This window comes from Nilaparvata lugens, chromosome 5 (genome assembly GCF_014356525.2).
Source record: "Nilaparvata lugens isolate BPH chromosome 5, ASM1435652v1, whole genome shotgun sequence".
NCBI lineage: Eukaryota > Metazoa > Arthropoda > Insecta > Hemiptera > Delphacidae > Nilaparvata > Nilaparvata lugens.
The window spans coordinates 62,024,399-62,039,154 of record NC_052508.1 but is presented as its reverse complement, the minus strand read 5'-3'; the positions used below and the strand labels follow the sequence as shown (position 1 = coordinate 62,039,154).

Genomic DNA, 14,756 nt, shown 5'->3' with positions numbered 1-14,756 from the left:
TCGACTACAAAAATCTTCTTTGTAGAGGATCATTATAGGATTAATGTTTATAGTAGATCTATATTAAATGAATCACAACTATCTCTTATCCAACAATTACTTTGTTTTATTACAAGTATTATTGAAAATAAATAAACAAATAAGTTCAACAACATAGCTAACAATAACAGTCTGATTATCTAAGATACTCTATACACTTCGTTTGAAAATATATTAATACTGTACTTAGCAAGAGCTACAAGGAATATACAGGATACAATCAGAGGTGATGACGATGATAGATTTGTATCAAATGATACATTATGTATAAAAAATTATACATTGTGTATCATAATTCTAATGAAATTTGACACATTATAGTAACAACCGTGATTTAGCTGGATGATTCATAGAAAAACTCAGTATCTGATTAGGAAATGTTCGTCATATAAAATACAATTTTTATAGAAACGCTCACAAATCACAATGTACCCTCACATACACACAAACATATCCTGCAAGTTACACAATTTTATGAATAAATTTACACAATTTCAGGAATAATTACACAGTTTTCACGAATGTAGGTAGAATTTCGATGGGCGGCAAATGCTATAAACTTATGATTTTTATACATTTTTTTTGAAAATATTGACTACTCTATAGTGGAAGGAAGGATAGTAATTGTCACAAGCACATATTGAACAAGGATATCCAAAAATGGATTATATCAACCAATTATTTAATATTTAAAAAAATATATACTTCATAACCTATGGAAGAAAGTATTGTGTTACTTGAATATTTGAACGAGAATTTCTGAATATGAGTACAATATAGACAGAAAATAAATAACATAATATTTTGAAATATGAAATTACATAGTTGAAAGAAGAATTAAACAACAAATTTATAACTTCGGCTTGTAAATTGTTATAAGCACTAATTTATTATAACAATTTATAAATATGTTATAATATATTTAGAGTGATTTGAAATGAATAGAATATTGATATAGGAAACAATTGAAAAAATAGAAGATTTCAAAAGCAAGATGAAGAATACATTTTTCTGTAGAAGCAAAATTATCAAGATAGGATACTATTAATCTTGGATCGCAAACAATTTTGAAATAGGTTTCGACACATCTTAGAATAAGAATAAAACTCTTTCCTAAGCAAATACGAAATATATCAGACTAGTTTTCATATCCATTTACTTAATTTATTCAATAGCTTAATATAAAAACCCATCGACAATAACATGTAAATCTGTGAGAGTTATAAAAAAACGACTTCAGAGAATATCAACTACACCTAGAATTATATATTTAAAAGTAGTAAAGCCTTCAATTATTCAAGTGTAAATTCAATTTTCTAAAAATTACATCAAAAGTTGATGAAATATATCTGAAACAGTAAATAAAGTAGTTTTGGTAATAATACATTTTAATTGATCACCTTGAAGGTATGAATGACAAGGTATTGCACAATGCCAATATTAAAATTTGATTAGATTATTTAGAAAATATAATTAAATTGCATAAACAATTAAAGATGATTCAATATTTTATATTTGTAGAATAACCATGTAATGGTAAATATTGATGAAAATGTGTTAATAAATGAAAACATTTGATATTTTATAGCAAACATCACACACAGACTCACTGAGATAAAATTTTCATTCGCATAAAGCTCAAAGATTCAAAATACATTGGAAAAAACTGAGACATTTGTTATCTTCTCGATGAAACAAATTTGAAAACTATCATTTGTGTATTCGAATATATTCACTCGGATAAGATTTTAATATTAAAGTTCGAAACAAAATTTCATTTACACAGTATATTAAATTTAAATAAATCCATCTCTGGTTAATGTATGTATTAAAGTGTTATCGATATCGAATACCAAGATATGCTAAATATTCTTTCTAATTTACAAAAGCTTTTTGTAATATATTGCTTTCAAGCATATTGATTTCTTGCTAAACATAAAGGATAAAATTGTGATGTAATAGCAAGGTTCTGTTCTCTGGATCCTTGGTCATGAATATTCACCTTTATAAAACCGAATAATTTCTATCAATCAAGAAAGTAACCACTTTAATTCATAGAAATGAGGATTACAGGAGAAACAAAGCTCATACAATTATTTTGGAAAATACCGGCACCCTAAAATTGAAATGCTACTTTGTTGAGTTTTACCAATCAATCCTCTATGGAAAATAGAAGACTAATATTCATAAAAAACATTTATTGATGTAAAATCAAGTTCCTAGTGAAATACACAATAAATCATAATAAAAACCAGTTTTGAAGACAGATAAAAACGTTGATACCTTTTGACCAAAAGCCCAGAACACAGTAATAAAATAAATTTAAATATAAAAATATAGAAACCAACTTGTTCCCAGAGTTAAAACAAAAGTATAAATATACCAGATTAGTATGATTTACGGTTGACGTTTAAAAATAAAAACTCTGATAAAACACATCAGAAAATTAATTACAATATTAAAACTGAATATTAGTAGGACTACAATAGTTATTTTTTATCAAAGTAGTAACAAATACAATATTTTAACCAATATTCATTATTTTTATACAATAAATTACAATTTATCTTAAGTGTAGAGTATGGCGGTTGGTAAGACAGTGCTTAATATTTACGATTAATATAATTTCTCTCTTTTTGTGAATTCTATTTCGAATTTAATTATCTGGTATTAGAGCGGCGTTCGAATATTGCGTAAAAGGGGGAGAAGAGCCCCCACCCCTCTCCTCCCTGCCAGCAGTTTGGAAATGGGATTGATGATTACATCATGTTCTACCGCTCACCTGTAATGTCAATTAATTGAAATTTTAAAATTGACAGATTTATCAAAATTTGAAAAAGTAAAAATCAATTGATGAGCTTTCATCCACCCAGTACTTGCATAGAGGAATAGAGAAATATTATTAGCATAGAGAAATAACTTGCATAGCATAAGATTATGGTATCTTTCCTCTATAATACCAGGTAGTGGTGAGCACTTCAGGTCCAAACTCACCTAAAATAACATTTTTTAAACGAGTACACAAGAGTGACAAATAGGTTGAATAAAAGGTTGAAATATAGGAGTTGTTTAATGAAAATGAGTGTAATGTTTTAAAGGAAGATGATACCATAGAGGAACAATAGCGTAAGTAGATATCCCATGGTATAGGGCGTTTATGTCGCAGCTTTTACTGTTATCTCAAGCCGATTACTGTCGATTTTTACTGTTTTGACCGGGTAAGAATGTATGAACGACACAATATGAGAGATTACCAGCGTCATAACGCTTCACAGGAAAGAACTACGTGGACTATCAGCTTGAGATAACAGTAAAAGTTGCGACATAAACGCCCTATGCCATGGGATATCTACTTATGCTATTGTTTCTCTATGATAATACATAACACAATACTCTATACTGTACTTAGCATAAACAACAGCTGTACTTTGATGTTGGCCACAGAATAAACCGTTAAATAGAGGTTATCCTTGAGCTACAACTTTACTATGAGATACGTTTGTAAGATGAACAGGAGGTCAAACCTTAAATCCTTCAATTTTAACCCGATAGATACAAATTCAATTAATGGACTAGGGACAAGATATGTGCGATCAGGCTATCCGCTATCTGATTTGTTGTGCAACTAGTAATCCTACTAGTATGACTACTAGTCGGATCGGTTTCAACATTTTCAATCTGACTTGTTCTCTAACTTCAGTATAGTCAATGTAAAATGAAGGCTAGTCGGATTTTGGACCTTCGTGTTGATCCGACTCGTCCAACTAGACTTCCGAAATCTGACTGGACTTCCAAAACCCCATTCAATGTCGTATCCAACATTGGATGTTGGGCCACAAGTTGTACAACAAATCGGATAGTGAATGGTATGCTTCAGCGAAATATATTCAAGTAGTGTGATGGAACCCCAAAATAGCTATGTATGTATTAAGAGCGTAATGCGCGACTTTATCGCTCGCGCAAAACAGTTATCACGCGACGCGAAGCGGAGAAATTACATACAATTTTTTTTCTACAACTGCCCAAACCTGTTAAAACGTGTTTACAAAATGGTTTATGAAACGGAATCAGTTTATGCTTATAGAATTGAAAAAGTATTCTGCAATAAGATACTATCATTTTATTTGGATGAATGAAATAAAGATAAGATATATATTATGAACTATTCAAATTCGATTTTCAGAGTAGGATAGAACTTCTAACCTAAACTTCCGAAGTCAACGACAACAAGCATTGTTGACGTTGACATTCAGATTTGTCAAATTTCAAGTGTGCTAAAACAGCTGATCAAAAAACTTTCATTACTTGTGTTTATTATTCAAGAATCAAAAAATTTACAAAATATCATCTTATTGTTATTTGGAAGAATACAAAAGTATAAACTCAACCTCTTATATAATTGAACATAATCTTTTAGGTATTTAGACAATCAGAATAAAAATAAACATCCTTGGATAATTTCCTGATATTCAGATTTGCTAGAGCTATTGCAAACCTTCCTGTTTTGCTTTCGGAAGTGTCTAATAAACAATTATTCTCTCTCTCTCTCTTGGGTTAACAGCCGTAGTAGGGCTGGTTGGCAGCAGCTCTCCATGCTTTTCTGTCGTCCGCTTTCCGCTTCAGCTCGTAGTATGATCCACATCTCATATCCCGTAGCAATTGTTTCATATACTCCAGCCTAGGTCTTCCTCTCATATTCCTTCCCTCAACCATTCCCTCCATTATCCTTGTCAGTAGAGTGTCACGTCTGATGATGTGGCCAATCAGCTGTGCTCTTCTTTGCTTGATCCACTTCAAGAAGTTCCGGTTCTCTCCCACTCTTTCAAAACTTGCTCATTTGTAATCATATCTCTCCAACTGATCTTCATCATTCTTCTGTAGCACCATGCCTCGAATGCAGCCAATCTTCTTTCCTCGCTCACCCCCATTGTCCACGCCTCACTTCCATATGTTGCAGTACTCCATACATACGTTTTCAACATGTTTTTTCTTACGTCGAGACTTATGTTTTTTGAGGTGAATAGATTTTTCTTCTTATTGAAGGCAATCTTAGCCTGGGCAATTCTGCTGGCAATGTCCTTGCAGCTTCTTCCATCACTTGTGATTTTGCTACCCAGGTAATTGAACTCCTTCACTTCATTTACTACCTCATTCCTTAGCTTTACTGCTGAGCTGTTCTCTCCTGTCCTGCAACATATTAGCACTTTGGTCTTTCGGATGTTTATTTTCAATCTAAACTCTTCCTCCATTATTCTGTCCATTTCATTCAGTGTTTTCTGTAGTTCCTCTTCACTTTCTGCCATTACTGCTATATCATCCGCAAAACGAAGCATATCTACCGTTTCCCCATGAATTTTCACTCCTGTACAAACTTTTTCTCTCACTCTGTCGATTGCCTTTTGAATATACACATTGAACAAGTATGGAGATAGCGCGCATCCTTGTCGTACCCCTTTTTGAATGTGTGCAGATTCCTCTTCATTTCCACTCCTAATAACTCCAATTTCTTGTTTATAGATGTTGTAGATCAGTCTTCGGTCTCTGTAGTCTATCCCAATTTGGCGAAGAATGTTGAATAGGATGTTCCAACTTACATTGTCAAATGCTTTTTCAATGTCAATGTGCGTTTCCCTATCTTCATCTGCTTCTCTATCACCTGTCTCAGCGCCAGAATTGCTTCTCTTGTCCCTACACCCTTTCTAAAGCCAAACTGATCTTCAGACAATTGTTCATCAATTCGTTTTTCTATTCTCCTGAGGATAATTCTGGTAACTATTTTCGATGCATGACTCACTAAGCTCAGCGTACGGTACTCTTCACATGATCTTGCATTTGATTTCTTTGGTATATGTACTATAATACACTTTACAAAATCGTCAGGTAACTCTCCAGTCATATATATACTATTTACAAGATTATACAGTGCTCTCTTTAACATTCCACCAGACTTTTTCAAGAGCTCTCCTTGTATATCATCTATTCCTGGTGCCTTCCTTTCTTTTAGGTCTCGCAGTGCTTTTTCAAACTCTTCCATCAACATTGGTGCCCCCAATTCCTGTAGTTCTATCTCGTCTTCTCTTTCCAAGTGCAGATTCTCATTGTCCTCTCCACAGTACAGCTGCTCCAGATATTCTTTCCAATGTTTTGCTATACTCTCTGAATCATACTTTAATTCTCCATTTTTGTCTACAATACTCATTGTTCTCACTTTCCTTGTTTCAAAGAATCTTTTCACCTCTCTGTAAGCTATATCCATCTGCCCTGTTTTCATGCAATTGTTTATGTTCTTGCAAATTTCTCTTAAATATTCTTCTTTGTCTTGCTTTGCCTTTCGAATAATCTTGTTCCTCAGACTCCTGTATTTCCTTAATCCTTCTTCATCTTGAGATTCTTGTACTTTCGTCTTTCATTAATCATTTCAACAATATCTTGGCTTATCCATTCCTTTCTGTTCTCCTGCTTTTTCCTTCCTAAAACCTCTTCTGCCGAAAGTTTGATACTCTTCTTTATTTTGTTCCATTCCTGCTCCACTCCCATCTGATTTTCTGTTTCTTCCATGGTCCTGTTTGTTTTCTCCACGTATTTCGTTTGAGTGAGATCATCTTTAAGTCTGGTCATATCCCATTGTTTGCTTTTTCTCATCTTCAGAGCTTTGAATTTCAGTTCACAGTGCATCATAACAAGATTGTGGTCACTGTTAACGTCTGCTCCTGGGTAACTTCTACTGTTTTTTACTTGGTTTTTGTACCTTTCTCTCACCAATATATAGTCTATTTGAGCTCTTCTTACATCCCCAGGGGCTTTCCAGGTATATCTCCTCCTTGGATGGTGCTGGAATATTGTGTTTGTCACCACTAACTTGTACTGTGAACAGAATTCTATCAGTCTTTCTCCTCTTGCATTCCTTTGTCCCAAACCATACTTCCCAACTGTGTTTCCTTCAGCTCCTTCTCCAACTGTTGCATTCCAGTCTCCAAGTACAATAAGATTTTCTTCACTCTTCAGTTCCCAATCAACTCGTTTATGTCCTCATAGCATTTCTCAACAGCCTCGTCTTCTTCATCATTGTTGGCATGTACACCTGCACTATCACAGTATCCCTTGGTTTGGTTTCAATCCGTACTGAGATCAATCGTTCATTATATTGCACAAACAAAATTATTCTCATATTTATTTATTGTTTATTTTTCTGTGTGGCGAAAAATAACGTTCTCACCATGGGCAAAAATGTTTTTCCGGCTCTCAATCTTTTCTAGTCCTCGGCCTACGGCCTCGGACTTGAAAACCGATTTCGAGCCGGAAAAGTCTCATTTTCGGCCCTAGGTGCGAAATATACTATTTTCACGCGCAGTTGAAAAAAATAGTTATTTGTATATCTAGAGTGAAAAGTGCTGTTTTTTCTCCCTGAGGGAAAAGTTTGAAGCCCGAGGCGAAGCCGAGGGCAACAATTTTCCTGAGGGAGAAAAAACATTTTTCCTCCACCTACTATCAAAAGTCTCATTTTACACCCTGGAATCGAATACTAAAGTACTACTTTTCCTCCCATGGGACTAAAAATAATTCCCAGCGGGAAAAGTGATCACTTTTACTCCCAAGGGAGTAAAAATAAACCCATAAGATTAACATGGGAAGAAGTCCGACAACGCCGCGATTGAAGAATGAGGAATGTGGCAACACTGTCGTGGTCGGTAGAGGAAAAGTAAAAGAGCTCTATTTCGATCTTTGGAATATTTTAGCTCTAGGAAATAAGTAGCTCTATTTCGATTGTTAGGTTATGTTCAACCGTTGGTGGATATGAAAAAGTACACACCTCTAACGTCATCGGCATCTCTACGAGAGCGTTCATCTAAAGGTACGTTTTCGTTTATGCGAACTTTTCCGCAGTCGACGACGGCAAGCATTGTTGACATTCATATTGTCCAAATTTCAAGTGTGCTAAAACAGCTGATTAAATAACTTTTTCATTATTTGTCTTTATTAATAAAGAAATAAACATTTTCAATAATATCAAAATATTGTCATTTAAAAGTATAAAAAAGTATAAGCTCAACCAGCTCCATTAAAACATAATTTAACATGATCTTTTAAGTTATGTAGACAGATTGAAATCTACCCAATCTGAGATTCTCTCCCTGTCATGGTCGACGACGGCATTTACGCATAAACGAAAACCCACTTTAACAGAGACGACTGAGCGTGTCTGCACAGAAAACAAGATTGCAGGTTATGTTTTTTCTTGGTTACCTACTAAGATCTTCGAAATCCGCTACCGGTATTGTAGAAGTTATTTTCGTTTTTATAAAATGGAAAGTGAGAGTGATGAGGAGTTTGTTCTAACTCCGCCGAACATTCGACACGAAGCTGAAAATGTAACTGAAAATTTGCTTCCGGAAAAATCAAAGGAACTATACATCAAGCGATATGATTTATTCGTTGAATGGTGCAAGAAGAATTGTGGTGGAACAGTAAGAATTTCAGAAAACGTAATCCTTGTTTACCTCTCACAACAAGCACAGGTATGTAGCCCAAGTTATTTATGGACCATTTATTCAATGTTGAAAGCAACAATTATTGTGAAACACAACATAGACATCAGTAATTTTACGAAAGTGGGTGCTTTTCTGAAAAAGAAAAATGTAGGCTATCAACCTAAGAAGTCTAAAACATTCACCAAAGAGGAGGTAAATAAATTCCTGTTAAATGCTCCAGATGAACAATACTTATTGAAAAAAGTAGCCTTGATTTTTGGTATTTGTGGAGCTTGCCGAATGGGTGAATTGTGCAATATGACTGTTAGTGACATTGAGGACAAAGATTCAATTCTCATAGTTAATGTACCTGATTCTAAAACCAACAAGGGACGTGTTTTCACTGTGATCAATGGCACACAACGAGACATAGACTACTTATATTATTTCAGAAAGTATTTAAATTTAAGACCAAAGACAACAAAATCACCCCGGCTATTTTTAAGTTTTAAAAATGGGAGATGCTACAATCAAGCCATGGGGAAAAATTCCCTACAATTTTTTTTCTACAACTGCCCAAACCTGTTAAATTACCTATATCGGCGGAGTTAACAATAATTCGTCTTCACTGATATCCATCATGGCTACATAGTGCAGAACCGGTACAATTAGTCAATTACCGACTTTTTAGGTTCAGATCGGACCTACTTTTGGCGAGCTGCTTACCATCAGCTGATTAGCGAACATAAAGAAAATCTACTGTGCATGCGCAGATGGTTAGCGAGCGAAAAAGTAGATTCTTCTCAGAAATAAGCTGTTTTACGAGGAGAATTGAGTATGTAAATTCTTTTTCCTCCACCTACTATCAAAAGTCTCATTTTACACCCTGGAATCGAATACTAAAGTACTACTTTTCCTCCCATGGGACTAAAAATAATTCCCAGCGGGAAAAGTGATCACTTTTACTCCCAAGGGAGTAAAAATAAACCCATAAGATTAACATGGGAAGAAGTCCGACAACGCCGCGATTGAAGAATGAGGAATGTGGCAACACTGTCGTGGTCGGTAGAGGAAAAGTAAAAGAGCTCTATTTCGATCTTTGGAATATTTTAGCTCTAGGAAATAAGTAGCTCTATTTCGATTGTTAGGTTATGTTCAACCGTTGGTGGATATGAAAAAGTACACACCTCTAACGTCATCGGCATCTCTACGAGAGCGTTCATCTAAAGGTACGTTTTCGTTTATGCGAACTTTTCCGCAGTCGACGACGGCAAGCATTGTTGACATTCATATTTTCCAAATTTCAAGTGTGCTAAAACAGCTGATGAAATAACTTATCAGAGGTGAGCTAAATTTTGTTTTTAAAAAAATAGTGTGAAATCGTGAAGATGTAGTAAAATTATTCATTGTTATAGGTATTGGTGTAGGTGGAGGAAAAATGTTGTGTGCATCACGGGACTAAAGTACTTATTCTCCCTCAGGGAAATTGTCGCCCTCGGCTACGCCATCGGGCGACAACAGTTTCCCTCAGGGAGAAAAAGTTGCACTTTAGTCCCTAGATGCACAAATAACTATTTTCACGCGCAGTTGAAAAAAAAAGATTTATAGTGACACATTATAGTCAGTTTCTGATTAACATAGTTTTGTTAACCTCGTCTATCATTAGACAAAGCCGATTCATCATTTTCTAGTTCCGCACTGTGCCAAATCGTTTGTATGCTATGAAAACATATAATGAACTACCAGAATATTTCATTACATTTACGGAAATGTATGAAAAATCATAAAAATATATTCATATCTTTATAAATAAACATATTATATTATTCTTATGAATATAGATATAATTGCCCATTATTACCAAGAATCAACAATTAATATTAGAACATTTTTGAAAATTTCATTTCATTTCATTTATTCATAGACAATAGATACAATAAAGGCAAAAACAACAGGCATTCGCCCAAAACTGCTTTAAACCTTAATTTGAAATACACAGTCTAGAGGTTATGTAAATTATAACTTGATTCACACACTATTTTGAGTCCCAAAACTGTATGTACTACAATAGGCTAATATTGAATTTATCTGATTAATTAATTTCAAAATACAAATCCAAACATTCTTCCTTCACAATCACAAAAAAATATTAAAAATTTCACTTGAATCCACAACTTGTCAATACTTGTATAAAATTGTCAATACTTTATAGTGTTTATTAGTTTTTTGGCTTTTATATCAACCGTTCAAAAATATAATTATGAAATTTCTATCATTTATTTGTCTTGTGAAAGTGGAAATTTGTTTTACTTTTTTGTGTAGTTGAGAAGTTGATATTGTGGTAATTAAATGTGGAAATTTGTTGATGAGACCCTACGTTATACCATAACCCTACTTTGGACAATAGAAACTAAATTCAGGAAGAGAATAGTTGTTGAGCTTGTGTCTGTTTTTTCATTCCAATATTGTGATGTTTTCACCTAATTAATGAGTAAGTGAATATTCCGGGATGGCTTCTATCTCCAGCCAACTTCTACAGAAGGCGGTTGAACAAGAGAAGGGTCATATGCACCATCTAAGTTTAACGCTAAACCACGTCTACTTGTAGATATGGTTGCAGTTATCACGATGTGTTTCATAAAGGGTTTAAATGAACAGCTGACATTTCTCCGTTCAAACCAAATATCTGCATACTGACGTAAGGCAACTAAAGCTGCGTTCACACCAAAGCAATAAACAAAATGTTTATTTTTCCGTCCTTATAGATTATATTAGATTGAACATAACTTATCATACACATGATGTGTATATGTGTTTGTCAAGTTCCGTTTAATCTAATAGAATATTCAAGGACGGAAAATAAACATTTTGTTTTTTCACTTCTTATAGTTAAAAGTGAAATCTTAACCTCATTCTTTTTTGAAACTTTTATTTGTAAAAATTTGGGAGAAGACAGTTTTGGGCTATGCCTGTTGTCTTCTCCCAATCATATTATATATTATAATTATGATTTGTGATTGTTAATGGAAAAAAATGTGAATAACTTTGGTGAAAACGCAGCTTAAGGGTGAGTGTACTAACCAGTGAGCTGTTGTCAGCACTTGTTGTCAGTGCAGTCGATGTGCAGATGACACATGCCAATATGCAGACCTGCTGCCACCGCCACAGCTGCTGTGTCCCGGCCACCATCTCTGCTCACCTGCGAACCACCTGCGAACCACAAAACACATTCACATCCCAACATTTGTCTTTAAACAATTCAACCGTCATAAAAACATAGGTACTAACATTTATGTATTCTAAAGCTGCGTTTACACCAAAGTTATTAACAAAATGTTTATTTTTCCGTCTTTATGGATTCTATTAGATTAAACGGAGCTTGACAAACACATATGCACATCATGTGTTGATAAGTTATGTTCAATCTAATAAAATCTATAAGGACGGAAAAATAAACATTTTGTTAATAACTTTGGTGTAAACGCAGCTTTATTTTTTTGATGGAACACGCACACAGCAGTCACAGTGAACACATAATTCCCACAAGTTCTACTTGAACTATTCCTACTCAGCCCGGCCGAATCAGTATGAATAATACCATTAGAACTTATGGGAATTATATTTTTCACAGTTCACTGTCACTGTTGTTCGCAAACAGTTTATGCAACAGTTGTATTATGGACATTTTCGAATCACGAATTCAATCAAATGTCGAGCTTTTCACCTTCAAGGTCCGTTTGAAAAGTCAACGCTTAAACTGATTCTAATCAGCTGGTGGCTTGAACTCAAAATGAACCAAAGGGAACGAGACTTTATAAGGATTTAATCCAGTTTAAAGCGAAATTTGGTTTAAGCTGTTTAGTTTTAAACCGGTTGCAGACGAACCACTATCGCATGTGGGAAGTGGGAGCTACTATTTTCCTTCTGTGGTACCACAAACGCAGCACATATGGAATGCATTGGCAGGCAAGACAGTGGCACTGATACTTCCACATGACGTTGCGCGCTGTGGTAGCGATTATTTTACTTGCGATTGTGGTGCCACTGGTTTGAGCACTACGCTTCCTCTAAATCCTGTACCACAATCGCAGTCGCTATGATAAAAACACCCGAGTATGATACAAACATCTGAAAACTGTTGCACTAATGCTCGTTTTCTCGAATGTAGCATGAAAGTCCCTCTGCGTTAGTCGTATTGTTCTGTGGTATGTCGGTCCCACATCCCACATGCGATTTTGGTTTGTCTGCAACCGGCCTTAAACTAATTTCATTTCATCAAGTCTCGTTCGTTATAGCCTACTCGTTCGTTATAGCCTAATGTGGTTCATTTTGAGTTTAAGCCACCAGCTGATTAAATTCGGTTTAAGCTTTGACTGTGCAAACGGCCCTAAATGCTTCAAGACGGTGGAACAATATTCATGTATTTGTTTACTTTCAATTTACATTCTTTCATTCAATACTACCAAGCAAAAAACTGCCTATTACCTGAAAGCCTTGTATATATACACCACTGCAATTCGTATAACGGCGACGGGATAGAGAGAATTTTTAAGCTGTGATTAGATGGTTAAAGGTCATTGCAGTGTTGTATACAGGCTTTAATCTAATTGATATAGAGAAATAAGATATTGCATTCATTCAAATGCTAACGAATAAACAAAAATTATTTGTTATGAAACGAAAATCAAAATAAACCCGAAGACTTCTGCCACTGCAAAATATCATTTATTTATTTAGGTATTTTTTATCTATTTAACATCAAGGAAAACATCTACTAGGATTAACGATGATTTCTACTATCGAAAAATTACTCGCCATTCCGGAACCCGGTTTACTCACCTTTACACAAGCGACTAGCCGCACTTCCGCCATGCTGTTTTCCCCCTCCCCCTCCCCACAACGGCATGCCACATAGTTTGCGCTGCAAGTTGAGGTAACGACCAATCAGCGCGCTGCTACGCTTGCCAGCTGTGCTCCTATTGGCTACCACATCGCAGCCGGGCGTTGGCGAAGGGGGCGGGGCTTTCGGAGGGGGCGTGGCTACTGTTTCGGGCGCTTCCTACAAAATTGAAAGAATATTGATTGATACATTTGATGATACACTCATAGATACGGCCGAAGTGTGTCCTTCTCCATGCCTTCCTGTGTATTTGTATACGGCGCCGGCAAAAAAGCCGTCACGTGTGTCCCTGGCCTTACTGCAAGTAACTTATTGCCAACACAAGTGTTGATTATCAGTGTATAAATAGCACTAGATGTAGGTTTTGTTAGGTTTTCACCCACAATTTGAACACAATTTTCAGTCCAAGAATAATCATACAACTACAAAATATTGAATTTAAACGGATTATAAATAATATTATAATAAGATAAGGATTACATTCAATTATCAATTAAAATGAGACGGTGGAAGAGAGTCGCGCACCCAGCATATTGTTGTTATTATTATTCAACATTTACATAATATGTAAATGAAATAATATTATTATTTCACAACATTTAGCACATTACATTCTGCCAAAGATTGTGCATTACCATAAAAACCAATGCTACTCTATCTGCCCGGCAGAGATAAAATCCAATGTAAAGCACGGTTTTATATAATACTATTCACACATTTGCAGTTTCTGAAAAATTTCTAATAGAAATTTTGATAATCTTGGCCCTCATTTGGAGGACAAACTTATTTGAAAATATATTTAAATTATCCAATTGAATTTATTGTACTTTATGTACTTTACGTATAGAATTTACTATATTATACTATAGTGAGGTCCATGTTATAATGGCAGTATTTGATAAACATTGGTTTTGCTATCATGTAACAGCAGATAAGCAGATAGCGCTAACCTTTTCTAGCTCTGCAACGTTGTCGGATCGTTTTTTAACAATTTATGAATATAATTAATGAACAGTATTATATTCAATGTTAATTATGAAAATGCATTATTTTATAATTGAAAATATATTCTTGACAAATTGAATATAATTATTGATCATTTTAAGCACGTATGAACACTTAATATTACACCAGATAGACCATCCAGTCTATGTGAATGAAAGTCTAGCACCTACGCGAAGAAGGATTTTCACCATGGCGAGAGAGATCTTCAAAAGAGGCGACATCAAATACCTATGGATCAAGGAAGGGAAGATTCTAGCTAGGAAAGAAGACGGAACACCAGTTATTGAACTCAAGAACAGTGAACAAGTGAAAAAGTTGAGCGTCAAATACCTATGGATCAAGGA

The 14,756-nt window shown here is 34.7% G+C and overlaps 1 protein-coding gene across 1 annotated transcript in view; it reads right to left on the bottom strand.

The window, feature by feature from the left end:
- Positions 1–83: 83 nt before the first annotated feature.
- Positions 84–14,756, bottom strand: part of LOC111052921 (SNF-related serine/threonine-protein kinase) — a 70,770-nt gene continuing 56,097 nt past the window's right edge. The window contains exons 14-16 of the mRNA XM_022339738.2: positions 13,347–13,566; positions 11,589–11,717; positions 84–2,821 (exon numbers count right to left, since the gene is read on the bottom strand). Coding sequence (XP_022195430.2) covers positions 11,602–11,717; positions 13,347–13,566 — 336 coding nt within the window. The 3' untranslated portion in view covers positions 84–2,821; positions 11,589–11,601. The remainder of the gene's footprint in view (positions 2,822–11,588; positions 11,718–13,346; positions 13,567–14,756) is intronic.